Raw genomic sequence first — 23,340 nt, forward strand, 5'->3', positions numbered from 1 at the left:
TTTTATTTCTTTACGTGTTTTTGTGTTTTGTTCTGGGATGCAGTTAAGTTAGTTGGAAACAGTTTGATCCTTCTGAAGTTTGTTTTTTAAACTTCGTTAGGTGGATGCACAGCAGCCTTTAGTCTAGGTCTGTATTGGCCCACTCCTAAGGCAATATTCTTCTGAGAACTCTGCTTGATGCCTCGTGTGTGAAGGTCTTTCCACTCTGGCTACTCCGAGCTTGATGTGAAATTTGGGGATTTTTCTGCCTGCTCCTTTCCACTGATTCTTTCTTGGTAGTTGTGTGTGCTAATTAGCACTAGACCTGCTTTATATCTCTGGAGTTTTCTCTCTGCATAGCTTTCTTCTTCACAGTACTTCACCTTGTGAATTCTAACCACCTTGGACTCCCCCAAACTTTGCACTGTCTCCTTAATTCAGGCTTTTTATGGGTTCCCCCTCCCTGCACTGTGGCCTGGAAACTCTATCTAGGCAGCAAAATGGGACATTTGTAGGGTTCACCTTGTTTGTCTCCCTTCCTTCAGGGATTATTGTTCTACACTGACTATTTTCCCCATATCTGCAAACTATTGTTTCATAAGTTTTGTTTGGCTTTTTAGTGGCTTAAGGTCGGAGGTATATATGGTTCATGTCACTCTCTCGTGGCTGGAAGTGGAAGTTCTCCACATCCCTCAATTGAAATTTAAAGAGTAAAACTATGCCAACTTCAGTGCAACTGTATGTGTTTAGAAGGTTAAAAAGAAAAGGAACCACTGAGACTCATCTACATGGATAAATCCTTTTTTCAAATCTTAGGCAAAAAGCATCAAAATAAGAAGGGAAGGATTTAAAATCCTAGAATTTCAAAGCAGCAAAAGCCTTTAAATCATCTAGTTCATCTCCCTCATTTGGTATATGAAGCAATGAAATCTTACGGATGTCAAAGAGCTGTGAAAGGTCATGCTAGTGCTGAGCAGAGCTGGGTTTATAACTTGATTCTCCCAACAAATAAGCCATGAAACCTTGTTACTTCTATTCTGCCCCCAGATAATAACCATTTGTCAAGTACTCTTAAGGACTTGATAAATACTTCCTGACAACCCTAGTAGTACCAAGGTAGGTATTATTATTATCACCATTTAAAAATAAATAACCTGAAGCTTAGGGAGTTTCAATAATTTGTCTAAGACATCAGTTCTCAAAGTGTGGTCCTTGAAATACTGGGGGTCTGCTAGGTCCAACTATTTTTATAATAATATTAAGATTTTGTTTGCCTTTGTGTTTTTTTTTGTGTGTGTTTTTTTTTACCATGTTGCCATACGCACTAAAGGTTTAAAAACACAGGTGGATAAAACCACTTGCACCAAGTGTAAAACCAAGACAGTGGCACCAAACTATACTAGTAACTATTGCATTTTTCACTGTGCACTTGCAGGTGTTTTTTTCCCTAAGCCTGTTTTTACTTAAGAATGTTCTTAATGAGACAGTATAAGGTATTCATTCTGTTAATTATTGACTCTTAAGCAGATGATATTTTATTATTTTATGTGACCAAAACGGAAGTACACTTAAAGGAGTTCTACTGCTTTAAGGAAAAGCGTTAGTATTATTGAGTTTCAAGTTGAACTTGACTTTTTTTCTATAGAAGATCATTTTTACGTGCAATAACAATTGACAAACTATGGTTAATCATGCATGATTATCTAGTGGACCTTTTCTTGAACAAAATGAGCCTATCACTTCAAAGAGAACAACTGACAGTGTTTGTTGCCATTCCTAAAATGAGCTTTTAGGAAAAAATTTGAATTTTATAAAACTTGAATCCTCTATCACGAACTTGACAGCTTCCCAATACTTCAAGACTTTCCTGATGAAGCTAGTAGAAATATGAACAAATTGGACTTTTTTGTTATTATATAATGAAATGTATTGACTTTTGGAAGATCTGCTTAACTTCAGTGAACAAATATTTTCAAAATGACCAATGCCTGATGCCACAAAATCATGCATTGGGAAAAGATACATTGAAAATGTGAGATAGAAATATATTTTAGTGTAACAGAATATCTTAAAAGTTCACCAGTATAGTTTCAGATTCCACACTGCAACTAGTCTTTAAGAAATTACCACTTGTCAAGAATGTCATATCAAAGAAAAATATCCAGAAATAATCTGAAAGACTATTAAAATACTCTTCTTTATTCCCACACTATATCTGCATAAGACTGTATTTTTTCACGTACATCAATCAAAAAGACACACTGCAATAGACTGAATGCAGAAACAGATAAGAGAGTCCAGCTGTCTTCTATTAGGCCAGAGGATAAAGAGATTGGCAGAAGTGTGAAGTAATGTCACTCGTCTCACTAAAATTTTTTGAAAAGTTTTTTTCCTAAAAATATGTTATTTATCGTCACATGTAATGGGGTTAATTATTGTGACTTTTAAATGAATTAATAAATAATTACTTACAATTTTCCTCAGTTTTCATTTCGAATACAGTAAATATCAATAGGTATAACCCACATAACAAAATTTCTGTAGGGTCCTTCATAATTTTTAAGAGTATAAGGTCCCGAGATCAAAATGTTTCAGAAGTACCAGTCTGAATTAGCACTCCTGAGAAGTGATAAAGCCAGGTCTCTTGTTTAGCTGGCTCTTAAACCCATGCTGTTTGCACAGCACAAGGCCACCTCCTTACCCCAAAGTCTCATCAGTATTAAGGTGGGAAATAGAATTGGGTCTCTAAAGCTTTGTTTTGCAATTGTTTTTTCCAATAATATTTAGGTTTGCATATCTTTCCTTGGTGATGTACAAGTTTCTTGTCCCTAAAGCTTTAGCACTGCATTTGGGATTCAAGATGACTCTTTTTGGCTATAGAATAAAAAAGTGAATTGATGTTGCTCAGTAATCTGCTTACGTCAGAAGTAACAATCTATTGAGTTTTATACTCTGTGTATAAAGCTGAGACAGTTGGGAGATGTTCTTTATTAGATTTTTCAAGACAGAAGTAATTCTGATTATTTGGCTCCAAGCTTGTTTCTCATTCACTTGATTCTAAGCTCCAAAAAATAAATTTATGTTCTGGGGGGCCCAGCTTTGCTGGGGGACATTCTCAGGAGGAACTCTTGCATGCCCTGCCGTAGCACTGCATTCTCAGCCACCTCCCTTAGGCTTCTGTGGAGCTTTTCCATCTCCTTGTATTCACTTTTGACGTCTACGGAGGAGCAGAAAGCATACACCAGGAGTTAGCATCCTTTTCAGAAATGTTCCCAGAAAAACAAATCCCCTGAGAATCATGTTATGACCTGGGTCACTTCTCCCAGAATGTGAGATCTGGAATGGGGCTTAGAGATCAGATCGTCCAATGGATTTGTTTTATAAATCACCTGATCAAATCCAGCATTCTTGCTTTTACCTTAAGGCTTATCTCGGCAAAGAGGTCACCCTCAAAAGAACACAAACCTAATCATAAAAAAAGGTTTGGGCCATTGCAGAGTCTTTATTCGGGTTCTGCAAGAGCTCGGTGGAAGGAGACATACACAGCATATTATACAATAAATTTCCCCTAAGCGTCTCCAGGAATCTCCTTCCCCTGATCCCTCTCCTCCCAGCAATCCCCATACTAAGTGAATTTGCTATGTTCTGGCATCTCAGGTTTTCACCCTATGATCTGCAGTCAGATTATATCCTTGTGATGGTTAATTTTATGTGTTCACTTGTCTAGACTATGGTGACCAGATAAGTGGTCAAACATTATTCGGAAGGTTTCTCTGTGTTTTTGGATGAGATTTACATTTAAATCAGTAGACCTTGAATAAAGCAGATTGCAATCCTCATCTAATCATTTGAAGGCCTGAATAGAACACATGGCTGCCACCCTACTCCCCCACCCCACTCCCACCTCCACCTCCCCCAGCCAGAGGGCATTCTCCAGCAGACTGTCACACTGCCAGTGAGACCTTCCCACCATACCCTGTCTCCTACTCTCAGCTCTCCCTCTCCCCTTTCCTTGCTTTATTTTTCTCCATAGCATTTATCACCCTTTGGCATGCTTCCTATTTTGTGTATTGTTCTGCTTATTGCCTGCCTTCTGCTCCCTGGGCTGTAAGCTCTGTGCAGAGATTTTTGTCTGTGTTGGTCACTGCTATATCCACAACACATAGAACACTGCCTGGCACCTAGGAGGAGCTGACAATTACTTGTGGAGTGAATGCGTACTATCCACAACTGTGATTTACATCCTTACACATCTAGCCTTACTCCAAGCGGGGACTGTTGTAGACCTCTTTGGCACCAGACACAGCACTCCCTACATAGTTTATGTTTGCTGTTGATGGTGAAGAAAAGGAAATGATCTTAAATTATGGCAGGAGCAGTTTACGTCAGACTCGGAACATTTTCTGGGTGCAAGACCTGGACAGTTGTGAGATAGGGCGGGGGCAGGGCCTCCAAGAAAAACCATTAACTGCTAGTTGGAGACAAAAAACTAGTAAATCAAGATGAGACAAGACAAGCCAGAACTGGCCATCACAAAGATGGCGAGGAGACTCACCTCCAAGTGACCTCCAGCCACATTATATGTCATGTAATAATCTCCACACTAAATAACACACCCGCCAGCTCCATGACACCTCCAGAGAGGACCATATAAGGATAAAAAGGGGGTGTATTCCAAGTTCCTGGAAAAACCCACCCCTTCTGAGAACTAATAAGATTATTCTTCCCCCTATTCCCATATTAAAAGCTTAACTAATAAAAACCACAGCCATAAGGAGGGAGAGTCTCTGCTGAAGGGCAGCCTGTGCTCTGCCTATGGAGTAGATTTTTATTCAATAAACTACTTTCGCTTTATTTCCTGGCTCACACTTGAACTCTTTCCTGTGCAAAGCCAAGGAAGGACCCTCTCTCCTGCAAGAGTTGGAAGACCTTTTGGCAAGTATGAGTTCTTTAAAGAAGACACAATTGGATGACCATAATCTTCAAAGAGATTCCTGTGAAGGCCTTGACAGAAAGTCATGAGAGGGTCCAAAAAAATTACAGGTTGAGAGAGTTCTATCTCCTTCTCATTAGAACCAGTTAGATGTCCATCTAAGCAGCCAGAGGTGGGGATAATGTTGATTTCCAGAGATAGGTAAGTGCAGGATGGATATTTCAAAGCAGCAGTTGTGGCTTTTAGCTCTGATCGCTTTCACCCCAACACACTCAATGACACACAGCAAGGCATCAGATCTTCTTTTTTTCCCCAGCAGGCAACTGTGCACATGGTTTAAAATTTAAAAGGCACAACATATACAGAGTGCAAAGTAAATCTCTCATCTTTCCTGTCTCTCAGCCTCCAAGTTCCTCTCCGTAGAGGCAACTGGTGTGACCAGTTTCTTTTGTATTCCACAGAGATTGTTATGCACATACATGTGTATTTCCTTTTTTCTTTCACAAATGGCAACATACTCCACACATTTTTGCTTTTTTCCACTTTACAATATATGCTGGAGATTGTTTCATACTGCTACTATATATGTTCCTTTTAACAATTGCACAATCCTCCACTAGTTGTGCACCTGTTAACTTCACCAGGGCTCTCGTGATAGACATTTGAGTTGTTCCAATATTTGACATCATTAGCGATGCTTCGCTGAATAACCCTGGCCACATGCCATTCTGCTCATGTATGAGGATATCACAGGATGAATTCCTAGAAATAGGATCACTGAGCCAAAGGATGGGTGCATTTTTCATTTACTAGAAATTGCCCACTTGCTTTTTGCACCGGTTTATGCTCTCCGGTTTACATGCGCTTCGTAGAGCCCAAGGCATGGAAGGGAGATAGTTGCTTGCAACAGAGCACACAGCTATTGCATCCACAGGCTCCTGGAGGAGGAAGAGAAACCCTTCTCCTCCACCACCACCACCAGAAAGTGAGGCTTTTCATGAGAGGGTATCAACTTAAAAGAACAAGTTTATGGAGCTAGTAGGGCAGAATCATAGATTTGTATCTGCCACTTTCCAGCTGTGGATCTGTGGGCCCGTCATCTTATCTGAGTCTCTGTTTCTGTATCTGTACAATGGAGCACGTCTGAGGGCTAATGTGAGAATTTGATGAGGTGGTATGCACAGAGCCTGAGTACAATGCTTTGTCTCGATCGGGTGCTCAGCAAAGGGAGGGGCGATCAGAGTTGTCAACATCATCTCCATTCCTTCCCCCAGAAATTCTTCCTAATTTCCTAACTTAACTTCTTTAAATCCAGTAAAGAACAACCACAGCTAGGGCGGTCTGCAAGATCACCCTTTATGCAAAGATTTTATATATTTACCTGCAAGCTCCTTGTGGAGACCATCCCCCTGGGATGAAGCAAGGGTCAGCATGGTGGCGATACTGCCCTTCACCTTCTCCGTGATTCCATTCTGCACAAAAAAGGATGGTCATTCTGTTAGGATGGCACAGCCCAGGAGACAGGGAATCTTATGAAGGGGACCCCACCCAATCCCGGACTCAGTGTGTAAGACTGGGGTTACCAAAATCAAAGTCAGGTCCAAGGTGGGCCATTTTAGAGTACATGGAATGGCTCAGGAGTCAACAGGGCAAAGTTTCTGTGGGGTCCCACCTGTCACAGCATCTCCTCCCCTGCCTATCAAGTCTCATCGGGGATTGTCCCTCTGGTGCTGACTGACTGAATCAGGAGCTAGTGAGGATGCATGGAAGAATAAGGAGAGCACAGCAACCACAGACATGGAAAAAGAGGGACAGCACTGGCCACCATCCACCATCTCATCACGTATCTAGTCCCTGGAGACACGTTGATTGAGTAACTGCTTTAAGCAACATACCATACTTGACATACCTGTTTCTTCTCCCTAACTCCTAACAAATGTCTTCTTACTCCTCTCGGTCCTTTTATCACCTGAAACCATTTTCCCTCTTTTAACCATCTCTTCCCTCCCTTTGAAAAATACCCAACACGTTCCTCTAGCCTGACAGAGCCTCGTTTTGAACCTGGGTCTCCTGACTCCAAGTCTTATGCTTTTTTTTAACTTCAACACACCAGGCCAAGTACCCTAAGCTCCAGTGCTCTTGCTCTGAGCCATGAGCTAGTAACTTAAGCCCTCTGAGCATTAGATACCCTGTCCATAAGGCCAGAGAATGGGAAAGCTCTGTGGTCTTGCCCCATTTCAACTTCCTACATTGCTGTCATTGAAGATACATTTGAACATGGTCAATGTACTAAGCTTTTGTTTGTCTGTTTGTTTTTAGTGGAATTTTTCCTTGGTCACCTAAAGGCCAATTTCTATATACCCAATGGGGACTGGGTGCCGTAGAGGTTGGCCAGTTTTCTGCATAGATTTACAGACTGTGATAATATGTTAAATGACAGAAAGTAAACTGCTACTGGTATATGAGATACCTCTTAGCCTATTCTAAGAGCAATTACATGCTTTTTTTGTATTGTAGAGAAAGGCATTTTCCAAAACTGCAATGGGGTGCAGAGTGGTGGTGGCTGGGGGTTGGGGCGGGGGGGCGTTGAGCTGAAGCGAGCTGGAGACATTTCAGGAAGTAGGTTGGTTCAGCCGTGGACCAAAATAGCAACTAGCCAGGTTCCTTGGGAGGCTGGGAGAGGGTCCGCTAAACCTGGACTGAGGCAGAAGAATTGGGAAACTCACATGGCCAGGGAGGGACCAACATGTCCTAGATTAAAACAAACAATGTATGCTACCTGGGGGGTGGGGGGTGGCCGGCTAAGAGACCCAGGGCTGAGACAAGATGGCCCAAGTATACTTGCCAGAAACACTTAGGTTCAAGGAAACTGTTAGGAACTATCTTCTGAGATAGACAGAATCAAACCTAAATATGTGCTAGGTACTATAAATGCTGGACCCATGATAGTTTATTGGCATTTATTTATTGATATTTTATAAATAAGACATTTCTCTCATAAAAAATCCATCTTGAGATTGTTTTTGTTGAAAACCCTGGAGTGCCAGATCCTAGCTCTGTAACTTACTAGCTGTATGGCCTACTGTTCTCTGCCTCAGTTTCCTTATCCATAAGATGAGAACAAGAATAGTACAGTCACCCTTCCTTATCCAAGGGGGATCTGTTCCAGGACCCCTCACTGATACCAAAATCCGAAGATGCTCAAGCCCCTTATATAAAATGATATCACTTTTTGCATATAACCTGTATTTGCATACAGCAAGCTATGCCTACACATTACTTTCGTCATGTGGACTCAGTCTAGTGCTCAGTGTGTGGCAAATTTTGCTTTTTGGAACTTCTCCCACCCCCCCCCCAATATTTTCAATCTGTGGATGATTGAATTTGACAATGTGAAACCTGTGGATACAGAGGACCGACTGCATTTACCTGACCGATTCACTAGAGAGGAAATGAGCTAATGTATGTAAAGATCTTAGGATTTCATCTAGCTATTACAGTTGTCTACTGATGACTTATGAAAGAGGAAAAGTGCAGGAGAGGGCTGGAGGGGCTGCATTCTGAAGTCACAGCGCCAGAGAGGAGACTGACCCTAGCATGCAGTGGCAGTGAAGGAAGAATGCCAATGCCAGCTGGCCTCCTCTCCCAGCACTGTGGCCATTGGTTGGAAGGCATCTGGCTCTATTTGGGCCCATTGGGCCCAAACTGCTACTACTTCTTCTGCCTTCTGTGCCCACTTCCTCTCTTCCCCCAGGAGCCCCCCTCTGGGGCTGGAATTCAGACTACGGAGGAGACATATACCTTCAGCTGCTGAAACTGGTGCTGCATCCTTTCTTGAGCCCTTTCAAACATGCCCTCAGCCACCTGCCGGTCCACCCCTCTTCTGATGATGTCTTTCATCCTCTCGCATGCTTTTTTGCCAGTGATCTGAGCTGCCTCTGGAAAAAATGGGAGCCACAGTCACACCCCAGCAAGGACTTGCTTAGAAATCTTTAGCATCAGAAAGAAAGAGAAGCAGACAAACAAAAACTATATACATATACACACACTTCCATATATTCATATACATAGCACCATTTTCCACTCAGTGTAAATAATTTAATAATAATATGATACCAAAAACCTAACTCCCAATGTTTAGATAACTGTGATTCAGGAAATCTGAGTGAAGTAAGCAGAAGCTTATAAAATTCCACCCCTGCCCTCCCCCAAAAAAACAAGACTCCAAAATGAGAAGGAGCTGGAAAGTGAATTTACCAATACTTATAAAAAATAAGAATGAGAATTGAATGATGGATTTTACAGTTTAATTAGTAATTAGCTGAAATGGAGCCTAGGGAGGAGAAGCAAGATGTCTCAATAAAGGGTGGCCAGAAGGAACTGGAAACACACAGATAAAATGGGTTCATGAATTACCTCTCTCTACACCTTTGCAATTATTTGATTTTAATGTGTAAACCAGGAGTGTTACAGGGATTTAGGATGCAGGAAGACAAATACTTGGTGGGGGAACAGCAGAAAAGGGTGCTAAAGGAGCTGATAGGAAGACCCCAGAGAAAGCAGAAACATTTTCCCAGAGCCCCCACCTTCATAACAGGGCTTCAGGTCGTTCTGAACGGAGGTCGTGAGAGACTCATAGATTTTCCTCTTCTTTCTGAGGATGTATTCCTCCAGGCCTCCCAGGATGGCGCTTATCTGAGAATCCACATTTAAAAGAGGCCATTTGCGACAATTTCTTCAACAGAGGCAGGCCAGGTGTTCCCGTGTATGGCCACGATTTCTCTCTGCCTTAGGTTATGGTTGGCTGTTCACATGATTCCACAACTAGGTTGTGAGCTTCTCAGAGGCAAGACCTTATATACCAAAGTGCTTCCCACAGAGCCTGGCACCTACAAACAACTCGTTAAGGATTTGCTGAGTTGAACTGAGGCACATGCAAGGTGCAGGAATAGGCCCTCTTTGGGGAAGGGCAAGGGGAGGAACAGGCTATTTCTGCAGTGTTGCCATGTGATTTGGGCTGGGCCTGTTCTCTGGACTGAATATTCGTGTGTCCATCCCCCCAAACTTCATATGTTGAAATCCTAACCCTCAATGTGATAGCATTAGGAGGTGAGGTCTCTGGAGGTGATAAGGTTATGAGGAGGGGGCTCATTCCCCTCATAGAAGAGGCCCTAGAGGGCTCCTTTGTCCTTCTGCCAGGAGAGGTTACAATAAAAAGCCTGCTGTCTATGAACCAGGAACTGGGCCGACCAGACACCAAATCTGCCTGTACCTTGATCTTGTACTTGCAAGCCTCCAGAACCATGAGAAATAAATTTCGGTTGTGTATAAGCTACCCAGTTTATGGCATTTTGTGATAGCAGCCCAAATGGACCAAGACAGCCTAGAAGAAAATGGGTTACAGACAAGTGTCTTGAATACTCAAAACTGAAAAATGATCTGCAAAAGACACAGCGTTTTTTTTTTTTTAAAAAGCTCCACTGCTTTGGATAATACTTCATAATATTGGTAAAAATGATTAAGAGGTTAGTTAAAATGTTATAAGTGGATTCAACTTGTACATCTGAGGATTCTTTGAAGGTTCTTCCTGAGAACTGAGTCTACTTTACAATCTCAGCATGTAGAACAGTGGAACAAAGCTGGCCCGAGTGTCTTACACCTTGATAGTGATCTCAGGGCCACCTCTCTCTCTCCCCATCCCACTATGTTGTGTATTTCACAGCACCTGCTATTAGATACGCCCAGACCCTGAACACTGCAAGGAAACAAGCAGGGAGAGACAGGCAGTGTCCAAAATCATGTTGGGAAGAAAACCAGTACCAAACCACACCACCCTCTTCACCATAGAAGGACCTTACCTCTTGGATCAGGAAACATTTTTTGGAGCTATCATGTTTCCATCCATTCCTTATCCCAATTTCCATCATTTTCTCCTGTAGAGAGTGCTTAAAAGCATCTATGTGAGGCATCAAAGCAGAATTGGTGGGTGTTCCAGCCCTACAGAAGAAAGCAATGTAAAATGTTAAAAGAGATGATGGTAGCTATTGTGAGACTGAAACAAAGAGGAAAACAGCTGGTATCCTTTTATTCATTTTAAAGTGAAGGGGGGTGAGATCTAACAGTTATCACATTCCTGTCATGAGCCAGGCACTGTGTTGTGCTGGCCCTTGACATAAAAATCTATAAAATCAGTGCAGTGATGCCCATTATACAGATAAGAAAACTAAGGTTTAGAGAAGATTGCTGATGTGTTTAAGACCACACAGCTAGTAAGTGGCAGAGCCACGCTTTGGATACTGATCTGTTTCATCTAGAAACTCAGTCTTTCCACTGCCAAGATGTTTCCACTTGAAAGGATGAAACTTGAACTACACCTTAAGAGATAGGAAAGATTTAGGAAAGTGAAAAGAAGGAGTTGTTCCTCGTTGGGACAACATAGTAAACAAAGTTTCAGCATGTTCCAGGAGTAAGACTCAGCAGAGGAGAGGGCATAGACTTGAAATGCTAGCTCTTTAATTATGAGTGGGGAAAGCTGTATAATTCCTCTGAATCTCAATTTGTTCTCTTGTAAAAAAAAGAAAAACAGAGCACTTCAGAGGGTTATTGGAAGGATGGGGTGAGAGAATGCACACAGAAAACTTAGCACAGTTCCTGGTACATCTCAGCTGCTCTTTGTTCCCCTCCAGGCTGGCTAAAGAAGAGAGCTGACACTGGGCCACAGCCTGGGGAGAGATCAGATAGGCCAGTTTGGAGGTAAGTGGAATGTCTTGAATGCCATTCTAAGGAATTTGGAGTTTACCCTACAGACTTGTAACCAATGGGTGGGGTGGGGTGGGGTGGGCGTAGGTGGAATGGCCTGATCCCAAAAGAGTTTAAAGGAAGATGGGGGTGGGGAAGGAGGGCACTCAGTAAGAATCAAACCAAAGTGGAATGGTTCAGGCAGCAGCATGTGGTAAACCAGGTAAAATGCCAGAGAAGGAGCAAGACTGGGGACAGCCTGGGACATTAGGAGATTCTGTTTCTGTTGATGGAGAAAAAGATTGGAGGTCAAGGGAGAATGGAAGGAGGGCGCCGTGAAGGTACCTACGGCCCCACCCAGGCCATGTTTGTGAGCATGCAGTATATCGAAAACAAACACAGAGTCCTGGGTGAGCCACTTTTCCTTTTGGCATTCAGGGAAATTTATGAAGGTCATGTGTTTGCTTAACTCCACACTCTCCAACCAAAATACCCTGTCCTGGGCTCAGAGCCATAAGAAAATGTATCCTCTGCTGCACGTATGAGATATTTGAAAAATAATGGGAATCATAATATTAGTTTGAAAGCAACATCTCCACTGCACTCCAGGTCACCATGGGAAATTTTCAAGTAAACCCAACCAAGACGGCTTTTGTGTTTTGCCAAAGAGAAAGCTTTCCTCCTCAAGTTGCAAGCTACTCTTTACACGTCCAGATCCAAAGCACAAATTCTTCAAGATGAAACTCTGGCCCAACATTCTTCAGATGTTTGTTCACAAAGAAAGAGCGAGATGAAAAGAGCCTTTACCTAAAAATGCCTCCAAAAAGTGGATCAATCTGGTCGTAGATGGGCTGAGTGATGGCTGCGTTCAGATCTATTCTTGCCAGAGTCCTAGAGGCGTAGATGCCGTGTTTCAGGCAAACAGCTTTCAGCGTCTGGTGAAAACCCTGGTTCCCTCTACTCCTCTAGATAGTGAAACAGTAAGTTAGGAGAGGTAGGAGGCATTAAGGAGAACGTCACAGGATCGGAATTGCATTGCCTTTAGCCAAAGGCTAGTACCAAGAATCACAGGGAAGGGTAGTGACACCATGCTCTTTCAACATACTATTAAGCTAGACGAAGAGGACAGCCGTCATGCCTCTAGTCGGTGGGGTGCCCCTGCTCTGGACTTCCAACATGCCCTGTGCTCAGTTGGCTCACAACTCTTCTTGTACAGTTTTGTACTTGTCTCATTAGGCTCCTCTACTAGACCATTGGCTTGTTGAGATCAGGCACAGCGTCTTATCCATCTTGATGTACTTGCCATCTGGCAGGGGCACAAGTCGTGCTTGAAAAATATTTGTTAAATGAGCAATTATTAAATGAAAATGTGCAACGATCCGACTGGGAGTATCTGTTTCACATGTTTGCAAGCGTAGTCCAAAATTTTTTTTATACTTTTGGTTAAATATTTAATGAAAGGCAATTTGATTTGTAGATCTTTGCACCATTTGTCTCAGAGAAATAAATTCAGAGTCAGAGGGAAACAAAAAGATGAGGAAGCTAGAGCTGTAAGAGACGTTGATAAATTTTAGCCAGATGGTGATCCTTAGTAAAGAGAAAAAAAAACACAAAACATTTGTATTGACTGAAATTTCAGTACAGAGCTTTGGGATCATTATTCAATGATATGTGTTTTAAAGAAATCTCTTTCAAATGAATGGTTGGGTAGCATGATAGAATACTATCTTAATATTCTTTCCTTTCACTTAATGTTATAATATGAGCATTTCCTCAATTTATTGTAAATACTTTCAAGACATTATTTTAATAACCAAACAATATATCATATGAATGTGTAATAATTCATTTTACCATTCTCTTGTTATTAGATATTTAGGTTACATTATGATGTTACATATGACATTAGCATATAAATGTTTGCCCAAATTTCTGATCACAAAAGCAAGTTGCTGATCAAATAGGAATACCCTGGTATGTGTGAAATCTCAGAGAAAGAAGCCATGAAAGGGCTGATGAGAGAGAGTCCAATTCATGGGGTGAAGTCGTGGTGAAGGACTGAAGATGGCTGATTCTGCTCCTTCCTCTTTCAAGGGAATCGTCTCAAAGGAGTGGTCTCCCACCCGTGCCTTCCTGTTCTCAGCGCTCGTTTGCTCATTCACTTTTTGTGATCTGGGATCTTTTATCATCCTATGGAAACAGTTCTCTCCAGGGTCACTTAGTTACCTATTGCTACGAAACAAATTACCCCAAATTTAGTGGCTTCAAATAACAATAAGCGTTGCTTATCACTCGCTGATTCTGCGGTCAGGAACTCGGATTGGTGTTGGCTTGGTTGGTGTTTCACAGTTCACTTGGTGGCCAGGCTGTGTGGCCAAGGTTAAAAGGCAGATAAATGCCACCCACAGAAGAGACCAGTGCAGGTTTGAAGGTCACTGAGAACAGATAACATGCACACCAGGCTCAAGTGGTACCACCTTGACTTAGAGCAAGAGGAGAAAAAGTATGCATAAGATCCGGCCCCTTGCAGTGCCTGGGTCCTTCATGACTAGTGCATTCACCCCACAGCTGATGCAGGAGATATAGCGACATCCATCCCACTTTGTGCTGCAGTACAGGGACTCCCAAGCCCACTCCCACAAGCCCACTCCCACAGATCTGAAACACAGAAAACTAGGAGCTTGCCTGAGGGCCTTGGTTGCTAGCACTAAGCAGAACAAAGGAGTACACAGTGAGCATGAAACTGGGGAAGACATTCCCACACAAGGAGATAATTCCAGCGCAGGCTTTGAGGGCTCTTTATCTCTTGGTAGAAAGTGCTCCAGGCCCAAGGCCCATTCTTATTTAGCCAAGTGAGGGTCAAAAGACTGCATGCATTTGATGGTCTTTCCCACCTGCTGGCCAGTTCGGGCTCAGAGCTTCTCCATAAGGTTCTGACAGGTTTCAGCTGTGGTTACGGTCACGTAAGTGGGGCTGAAGGATCTGCTTCCAAGGAGGCTACCCACAGGGCTGGCAAGGCGGTGCTGGCTATTGGCGGGGAATCTTGGCCCCTCTTCACGTGGGCCTCTCCACACTGATGCTTGACTTTAGTACATGGAGGCTGGCTTCCTACTGAGGGAGTGATCCAAGAGACCAACGTGGAAGCCTCAGTGGCCTTTGGTGACCTAGCCTCAGAAGTCACACTGTCCCTTCTACAGCACTCTACTGTCCAGAGGCCAGCCCTGATTCAGTGAGAGAGAAGATTCCACAAAGGCATGAATCCCAGGAGCTAAGGCTCCCTGGGGCCATCTTGGAGGCTGCCTATTACAGTCACCAAGGAAAACTCTCAGTGGCCAAATCCAATTGCCTTTTTCTTAGCCCAATTTTCTTTAACCCCTCAAGAGTATCTGAAAATTTCCTTAACAAACTTCTTTGCCTTGGTTTTCTTATTGGAAAATAAGAAATTAAGCATTACACTAAAAGTAAGTACAAAAAACAAGAAAAGAAGCATTACACTATTTCCTTCTATTATCTCTCAGGCTAATCTTTCTTTGCTCACTCTCCTGGATCCTCTTTATTCTGCTTCCTAAATGTGGCCTTTGTGTGAGGTTATGTCATATTGTCCTTCTCTCTACTCCTTCTCAATACCATTCACTCCTAGAGACCTGACTATCAGTTTCTCACAAGTAACTCTCAAATCCTGACCTTGGGGATCAGGCAGACCTCACCAAACATCACAGCTTTTCCCTGGAAAGGGCCACTCACCACCAGGCACGTCCCGAGGATCCGTCGATAGGAAGTCCTGGCATTTCTGACCCCTTCTTGCAGGGGCTGCACTATGGGGGCAAAGCACTGGTCGATGGCCTTCTTCAGCAGCTGTATCTTCTCTTCCACAAATCCCCGCAGGCCACTCATGTGCAAGTATTCATTCTGGGGACAGGGCCAAAGGAGCATGAGGCCACCCTCTCCCTAAAGGTAACTTCTCCTCAAACTTTGCTTCCTTTGAGCTTGATTTAGCCTGAGCTAATCACCCACAGTTGACTTCTCCCTATCATCCCAATAAAGCATCCCTCAGTGCATGAACCTCTTTAAACTTCGTGGGATTGGAGAGTAGAACAAATATAGGCTTCCTGCAACTTTCTTTAGGTATACAATCCATCAGGCTATTTGGGGGAGTACCTATCCAAGTAAAAATCCAATTGTTAACTAAAGCAGATTTTTTCCAATGACATCTGATTCGACAAACATTTAATGTACTTTGTGCACAAAGCAGTTTTTGAGGCTAGTGTTCCTCAAACGTTAATGTGTATATAAGTCACCAAGATAATTTGTTCAAATCTGAGGGCCTAGGAGTCTACAGTTCTAGCAAGCCCCCAGGTGAGCCTGATCTACTAGACCCTGGACCACACTTTGAATTAAAAAGCTACAGGACCACAAAAATAAAGACATGGTCCCTTCTTCAAAGGAGAATACAGTCCAGTCAAGGAGGAAAATATCTATTCAAATAATACAAGGGAGGCACCACCAGGGACAGCCTTGACCTCTAGGTTCCAAACTGGGAACTCCAGTATCTGTTCTCTGTGAGACTCTTGAGGGACCACGTAGTCCCTGCCTGTAGCACACGGAAGCCACATGCCTCAGTTCATCACTTAAGGTCCTTCCTAGCCAGAACTCAACCAACTTCTTCAGCAGTGCCGGCTCTCTGTTGACCCGAAAAGCCCTCCCATGTAGCTGCCCATGAACTTGCTACCATTCCCCAAATGTGCCATTCTTTGTGTGACCCCCATGCCTTTGCACATGCTGTTCCCACCTTCTCATCCTTCCAGACAAAGCTCAAAAGTCACTTCCTCTGGGATGTCTTCCCTGACTCCCCCAGAGGCAGAGTGGGGGCTCTCTTTCCTGCACTCCCATGGCATTTTGTACATCCGTGTGTTACAGCCGTCCTCCTGCTGTGCTATGTGTCTCTCATTCCATGTCTCCTTCCCTGGACTAGGAACTTGCCAAAGGGACAGATTATGTTATTCATGTTTGTTTATTCCGAGGCATGTCACAGAGAGTGTAGTCCATTAATATCTGTGGCATGAGTGAGTGGCATGGAGAAACTATGGATAATGTAGGCTTTTAAATTCTATTCCAAATTTGATGACAGAAATCGCTCTTGAATTGATGTGTGACCTTACACAGATGATTTAGCTTCTCTGGATCTTGACTGCACCTCTTTGAAGTACGTGAATGGGGCTCAAAGATCCTGAAAACAGCTTCAATCAAACTCCCACACTCTGTCCTAGAGTTGATGAGTTTTAGAGTTTAAGGAAACTATTTAGCTTTAGGCACGCCTCGGGGATTTTTGTAGTTTCACTGGTGAGAATTCTGTAAGCCATATTTTTTTCCAGAGTGCCTTCTAGATTCTTTTCAGTTTGTGGCTGGTGATCAAAACGAAATAAAAAAGAAGTCACAAAAAGAAACTCTGTGGGAAAGATTCTCACAAAGTCTCACTCTCAACAAATCTGTGTTGAAAAAATAAAAATGATACGAAAGGGGAGGGCTGGGAATAAAAGTAACAAAGGGAAGGGCTGACACCTACTATGAATAAAAACTCACTTGACATCGAGATGTCATAATCAACCACCTACTGATTCTTAAAAATAATGACTAGTTAAAATCACTAATCACCCAAACTCTATTTTTTTTTTTTTCGGTTTGAAGCACAATCTTAAAAAATGATCAGTCATGCATTATTTTAGGTTCGATTTTTTTTCAGAATGCAAGGGAACTGTCAAAACTCTTGCCTTCCAACTTTCTATCAAAGAACAAAGACTGAGACCAATATCTGAGGCCAAAGAATGTTAAGGAAATCTGCTGGCAACTCTCTAAAAGCTAATCATGGAAGTGCCAACCAGCCCCCTCCTCTGCGTTTTCTGTCACCTAGAGTCTGGCTGCAGGGATGGGACTGCGCCCCTACAAGGACTGTACCTCTGGATCCGCAGAGAACAGCGTGTGGGGCAGGCACTCTGAGTTTGATTACTAAATACCTTGTCCTTCTGTTTGTAACATAAAGCAACCACACACAGCAGCACATCTGATGGGTTTTCCATCAGCACTTCCAAAGGCAATCTTTTGCTGGCAGAGAGGCAACTTTCACCCTGAAGAACTTTTTCAGGAAGTTAGAAGGTTAAACCCTTCCCCAGTATTTCAGAGGACAAAAGTCAAATGAGAAAATCTCAGATTCCAGGACATTTTGGTTTGTCTATCTGTTTGATTTTTCCCCCTCACAGAACTAGACAAATAGAAGGCATAAGAAATACGACGAAAAAGACAGTTTTGCTCGATATGTCACTTTTACATAGAATATAGAAAATGTGGACGTTTGAGCAAAACTGTGTAGCTAGCCCACTGGCAGTTGGTATTGCTTACTTTTCATGTAAGTCAAGTCTCCATTATCTGTCTCTCCTTGCCACTCCTCAGGCCATCCCAGGTTCACTGTCCCACAGTCTCAAGGTCCCACAGGACCTTGAACTCTCACAGAGCCCTATGGGTGCACTTTCTATGCCCCTTCCCTGTTCTGCATAACAAGAAGTCAAACAACTCGGTTGTGCAAATCTGACAAGTGAAAGTAAGTGTGGAGTTAAACACTCACCACCTAAGAATACACTAAGCCTATTTATTCATCACTTACTATAGTAAGGGCATCAGTCACCATCACAACGTTTGGCTGAGACTCAAAGGCAGGCAGAGGGGTGCGAAGGCTTCAGGTATGCCCTGATCAGAGGCCACAGAATGGGGACGCTATAGTGCGCTAACTAGAAGCAAGGATCTTAGGTGATCCAGTAGGGTACGTATTTGGCTTTCTCTGCTTGGTCCTAAGTTGGGCACAGGGATAAAGGTTAGGGAAGCTGTCAGTTATTAACCAAGGTCTGGCCGTTTGGGGTCATTTGTGACAGAAAGTATTGTTTAGTTTCTTGGATTGTTACTAGAGATAGCAGTCTAACTTCCTACAAGTCTAATGTATAGCAGGCTGGCTTCCTGAGCTGTTCTTTGTCGATAAAGATTAGTTTCCTATGCAGGTTGCTGCTGCTTGTAGGCCACAGTTTTTACTTTGTACAGTTGACCCTTGAACAATGCAGGCATTAGGAGTTAGTAGACCCTGTAACAGTAGAAAATCCACATGTAGCCTTTGACTCCCCAGAAACTGATCAAAATGGCCTACCAGACCAGAAGCCTTACCGGTAACAGGAAGAGTCGAGTAACACATATTTTGTATGTATATGTATTAAATACTGTGTTCTTACAATAAAGTAAGCTAGAGAGAAAAATGTTATAAAGAGGATCATAAGAAAGAGAAAATACGTTTACAGCACTATGCCTATTTATCTAAACATATCTGCATATAAATAAACCCATGTAGTTCAAATCCGTATTGTTTAAGGGTCAACTGTCTGTGATTGTCCCTTTGTAATTCAGTCCCTCACAAGGCAACAAAGCTGTGGGTGATTGATTCCAGTAACAGATTTTTCTCCAAAACTCTGTCAAGATTCTCATCTAGCATCTTGTCCCTCTTATTTTAGAGGGAGGGAAAAATCATCCATTCAAGAGATAAATTTGTCCATTACTATGAAAACTGTAACTTTTAACTGGTCATTCAGACGGCCTCCATTCTAGACTGTCGAGATAAATATATAAACTTTGCTGAAAGCCCCTCCTACTTTCCTTCTTCTCACATCATTTTACTATGCTGCTCTGAGTGTGGGGTTCTGACAGTACCAGGGCATGATGGGAGTCCACAGACAGATGAAAACTCTTTGGACTGTATGCATACACATGCCTCTGGACAAGAACCAAGAATTGTCTGTATTCTGCGAGAGCTAAACCTATCGCTCCTGCCATCGCTTAAATACATTCCATCTCATTCAAGTCTCAGGAGAGGGGAAAGGAGCAACACACCAGTTTTACATTTTCCTCTCAGCCCATTTGTCCCAGGTAAAATGTTATTCCTTTCTGTTTTTACTCAGATGTTACAGTTTTAACCCTCTCGTTATCTTTCTGTCCTCTTTAGATTCTCTGGGCTTAGCATCTTCCTTTGCTATGAAACGAGAAAATATTATACTTCCCTAACTTGGTAAAAGGGAATGTTCTGCCCGGGGAGGGGGGCAGGGAATACACAGCGCAGGTGGTATCCATACCGGCAGGTTGTCTGTGCAGCTGAAACTGTCTGTGAGAAGCAATAGGCCAAAGGCTTCTGTGACGTACTTGGTCACCATCCTCCTCTTCTTGTCCAAGAGCCTTTTCCTGATATATTCTCTTAACTTGGGGATTTCTGGAATTCACAGGCACCACAAACAATTTTACAAGAGCAGAGTTCATAGTGAATAGAATTCATAAAAATGCACAGATCCGGATGGCAACCTGAATTCACTACCGTTGAGGTCCTATGTGGACTGGGTGCCCACTAAACCACCCTTTCAGAGAATCTTTCCCCCAAGTCTAGGCTCAATAATAATGAATGGTAGATCAGCAATGATGAATATGAGTTTTATTTAGCGGTATGAAACAAACTATGTAGAAAGGGCAGGCTGGTTCAGAAAATCGGCACTTTCCTCTGGATGGGCACATAAGTAAAGAAACCAAAGGTGCTCACGTTTCTAGCCTCAGCTCTTCAGGCCCCCTAGATTTTTCTATCTATATCAAATAACCCATAATCAAAATAGCTTCTGTTTGCTCTAGAAAGAGATAAGAACCTCTGACAGGTGGGATTCTAGATTAGAAACTTACCTTAGCCCTAACCTTTTGTTAGTCAGGTAACAGATGTCACACTACAATTTTTCCCATTATTCGTATAAGTCTAAGTTTTCCTATATTATTCTTTGTGTGTGCCATGTTATTTCTTTTATATCCTTATTCTCCCCCTTTTCTCGGAACATTTCACACCTTCTGCTCCTTTCACACTCATCCGTGTTTCATGAAATGCATGCACATTTTCAGCCATTTTCAGCTCAGGTCAAAGTCAAGGTCAGATGCTGCCCACTTATCCAGTTTTCACTGCGTTTTCACTGAGTGTTCTAGTGACCCAGATTTCCAGGTTCTCTGAACTGTTGTTGTATTCATAGCCCTATTTAACTAAACCTTATTTTTACTTTGATTTTTGCTCAGGGCTTACTATTCACTCCTCATCAAGATTTTAAGTTATATCAAGAAAGGAGCTATGTCTTCTACTTTTCCCCTGTAAAAAGCATATAATAGATACTCAGTAAATTCTTCTAATACCCATAGCTGGGTATGCGATGAATCTCACTCAAGCCAAACACTAAGGAAATGACAACCTCGTCACTGACCTTTCCCAATTCATGGTAAGGTTTGGAGGAGAAAAGAACTGTGGTCTCTGGCACCACAATAACGCAGAGAGAAAAACACATCTATGTGCTCATCAGGATAGCAACTCTGGCAAGCTGGAATTGTGGAATAAAAAGTTACAGAGTGGGAAATTCAGAGTGTCAAGCTTAGCCTTGAAAATAGTTTAGTGATTGAGATAAAACAACAAGAAAAATTACCAGTTTCCTCCTCCGTGAGGAGAGCCTGCTGCCAGTATTCCTGGGCGCTGACTGTGTGCACCAGATTTGAGGCTTCCAGAACCTTGCAATCAGCCGGCAGTTTTCTCTAAAGTGAGAGAGGCACACAGAGGACAGAATACCTCAGTCATCACAAAGGAAACAAGCACAGGCTTCACGAGAGCCTTCAACAAATTTCAGCTCATTCCCTTTCCGTTCCACGAGAACCCAAAAAAGAACCGACACTCTCCCGTCGGTCAAGCATTCCCAACTGTTCACACCTTACAAGGTTGGACGTTGTGAGGAAACTGCTGCCAAGAAACTATTTTCTTGGGAGTTAAAAAGATCGATTCTAGAAGGAAACATATAGAGAAAACAGTTCAGCATGTACTTAAATGAGCAGAGGGGGCGAAAGTACCAGGATCCTTTTCGTAAAAAGAAGCACACCTCCAGCAAAGGCAGTGATGAGCTGTACCAGCTCAGAGAGCCAAGGGTACACAGCTCTTCCCAACTCTGCCTTCAGTGACATCACACTGGTAGCTTGAAACTGGCAGTGGTGGGAGTATTTACACCGTGGGAAACACTACAAATCAGGGTGCCATTTTTATTTTTAACAGACCTAATTGTTAAACATTTAGGTCTGTTAAAAAAATCAATACACAATACTGGGCCAAGGTTCTATAAAAGTGCAAGTTCCTTAGAGGGGTGGTCAGTGAGTAATCATACATTTAAATGCAGAGTAACGTTTAAGGAAATGATGGTTTTAAATGTCAAGGAATGAAGAATCAGGTGAGAAAATCTTTTTTTAACATTAGAAAAACATCATCACAGAGAAGTCATACTAGAATTATGCATAAATGTTGTTCCATAATCTTTTATTCATCTCTTTTTAAAGAAAAAACCAGAAAGGGTGTGCATGTGCGTACATCAGTATGGGGGGCAGTAGGAAACAGCAGAGAGCTGTCCATCTCCTTGATACAAAGATATAAAAGTGAGTGAGCAATCCACTGGAATTGGGAAGAAGACACTTCTCTGGCAAGTTATAAGCCCATATAGTCAAGGTTTGACGAGAGATGCCTGGTAGACTTTCCGAGGCCCCACACACTAGAGTCAGGGGCTGAAATTGTATAAAGGACCTCCCACGATTCATTTTTTTCCTTCTTACAGAGTTTTGACTCTAGGAGAAAAGTTGAAGGGAAGTTGAAACTATTTTCTACTGGGAGATAAAACTAACGTGGAATTAAATTTAAGTGGGTGAGGGTAAGGGGGATCAAATATATGGTGATGGAAGGAGAACTGACTCTGGGTGGTGAACACACAATGGGATTTATAGACGATGTAATACAGAATTGTACACCTGAAATCTATGTAATTTTACTAACAAATGTCACTCCAATAAATTGAAAAAAAAATTTAAGTGGGGTTTTAAAACCATTAAAAGAAAGGAGTATGCTTAGCTATGTATAGGTGTTTTCATTATTTAAAATGTTGCTCTAAATCTTGTATATCTTTTCTAAAAATTATGGAAGGTTAGTTAACACTTATGCTTGTTATTATACAACAAAGAAATATTTTTATAGTGTCACTGAAGTGACTACAATATGCAGGTTCCATATGATTGTAAAAGAGAAGTAGAAACAGTTACAGCTGGAAAGTAGGATCCAAGAGGTAGGTAGATATTTATCAAATTATTCTATAGAAGATTAGTCAAAGTTATAATTTACACACATGGTTTGTTATGATAATGTATAGCACAATATAGTAAAATTTGTAAGAAGATATTGCATATGAAAGATGAGAAAACCTGGCAGCTCAAAATAGGAGAGATACCAGATGGAAGCAGACTCAAAAAGGATATAGTAAAGTTGGAGTTAGAATAAACTTCATAATATAAATCATGACTCCATTAAAAAAAAATCTATCTTTTCAAGCTTCGTCACTCACATGATTTTGCAGTGATGTCACCCTGCCCACTTCTTTTACTTGTATGAAATAATTTGATAGGTACTCCTGGCACCTCAACTTTTATTTTTAATATTATTCTCTGCTGAAAGGAACCCAAGTTTCTTTGAGAGTAGTAGGTCCATGTCTTGAGGCAGGGAAAAAGAAAGTTGGCCTGAATATTTTGTTGCTGGAGAGCAGAAACTTTTTGTCTTTTTAATGTCTGGG

The 23,340-nt window shown here is 42.1% G+C and overlaps 1 protein-coding gene across 1 annotated transcript in view; it reads right to left on the reverse strand.

Moving 5' to 3' along the window:
- Positions 1 to 38: 38 nt before the first annotated feature.
- The window catches only part of NUGGC (nuclear GTPase, germinal center associated), a gene marked incomplete at its 5' end in the record, with an annotated part of 40,108 nt that continues 16,806 nt past the window's right edge, over positions 39 to 23,340 (reverse strand). Inside the window, 9 exons of the mRNA XM_081077361.1 lie at positions 39 to 3,196; positions 6,294 to 6,384; positions 8,714 to 8,850; positions 9,499 to 9,607; positions 10,771 to 10,909; positions 12,458 to 12,615; positions 15,395 to 15,559; positions 19,810 to 19,943; positions 21,175 to 21,280. Coding sequence (XP_080933487.1) covers positions 3,057 to 3,196; positions 6,294 to 6,384; positions 8,714 to 8,850; positions 9,499 to 9,607; positions 10,771 to 10,909; positions 12,458 to 12,615; positions 15,395 to 15,559; positions 19,810 to 19,943; positions 21,175 to 21,280 — 1,179 coding nt within the window. The 3' untranslated portion in view covers positions 39 to 3,056. The remainder of the gene's footprint in view (positions 3,197 to 6,293; positions 6,385 to 8,713; positions 8,851 to 9,498; positions 9,608 to 10,770; positions 10,910 to 12,457; positions 12,616 to 15,394; positions 15,560 to 19,809; positions 19,944 to 21,174; positions 21,281 to 23,340) is intronic.

This window comes from Rhinolophus hipposideros, assembly GCF_964194185.1.
Source record: "Rhinolophus hipposideros genome assembly, chromosome: 16".
Taxonomy (NCBI): domain Eukaryota; kingdom Metazoa; phylum Chordata; class Mammalia; order Chiroptera; family Rhinolophidae; genus Rhinolophus; species Rhinolophus hipposideros.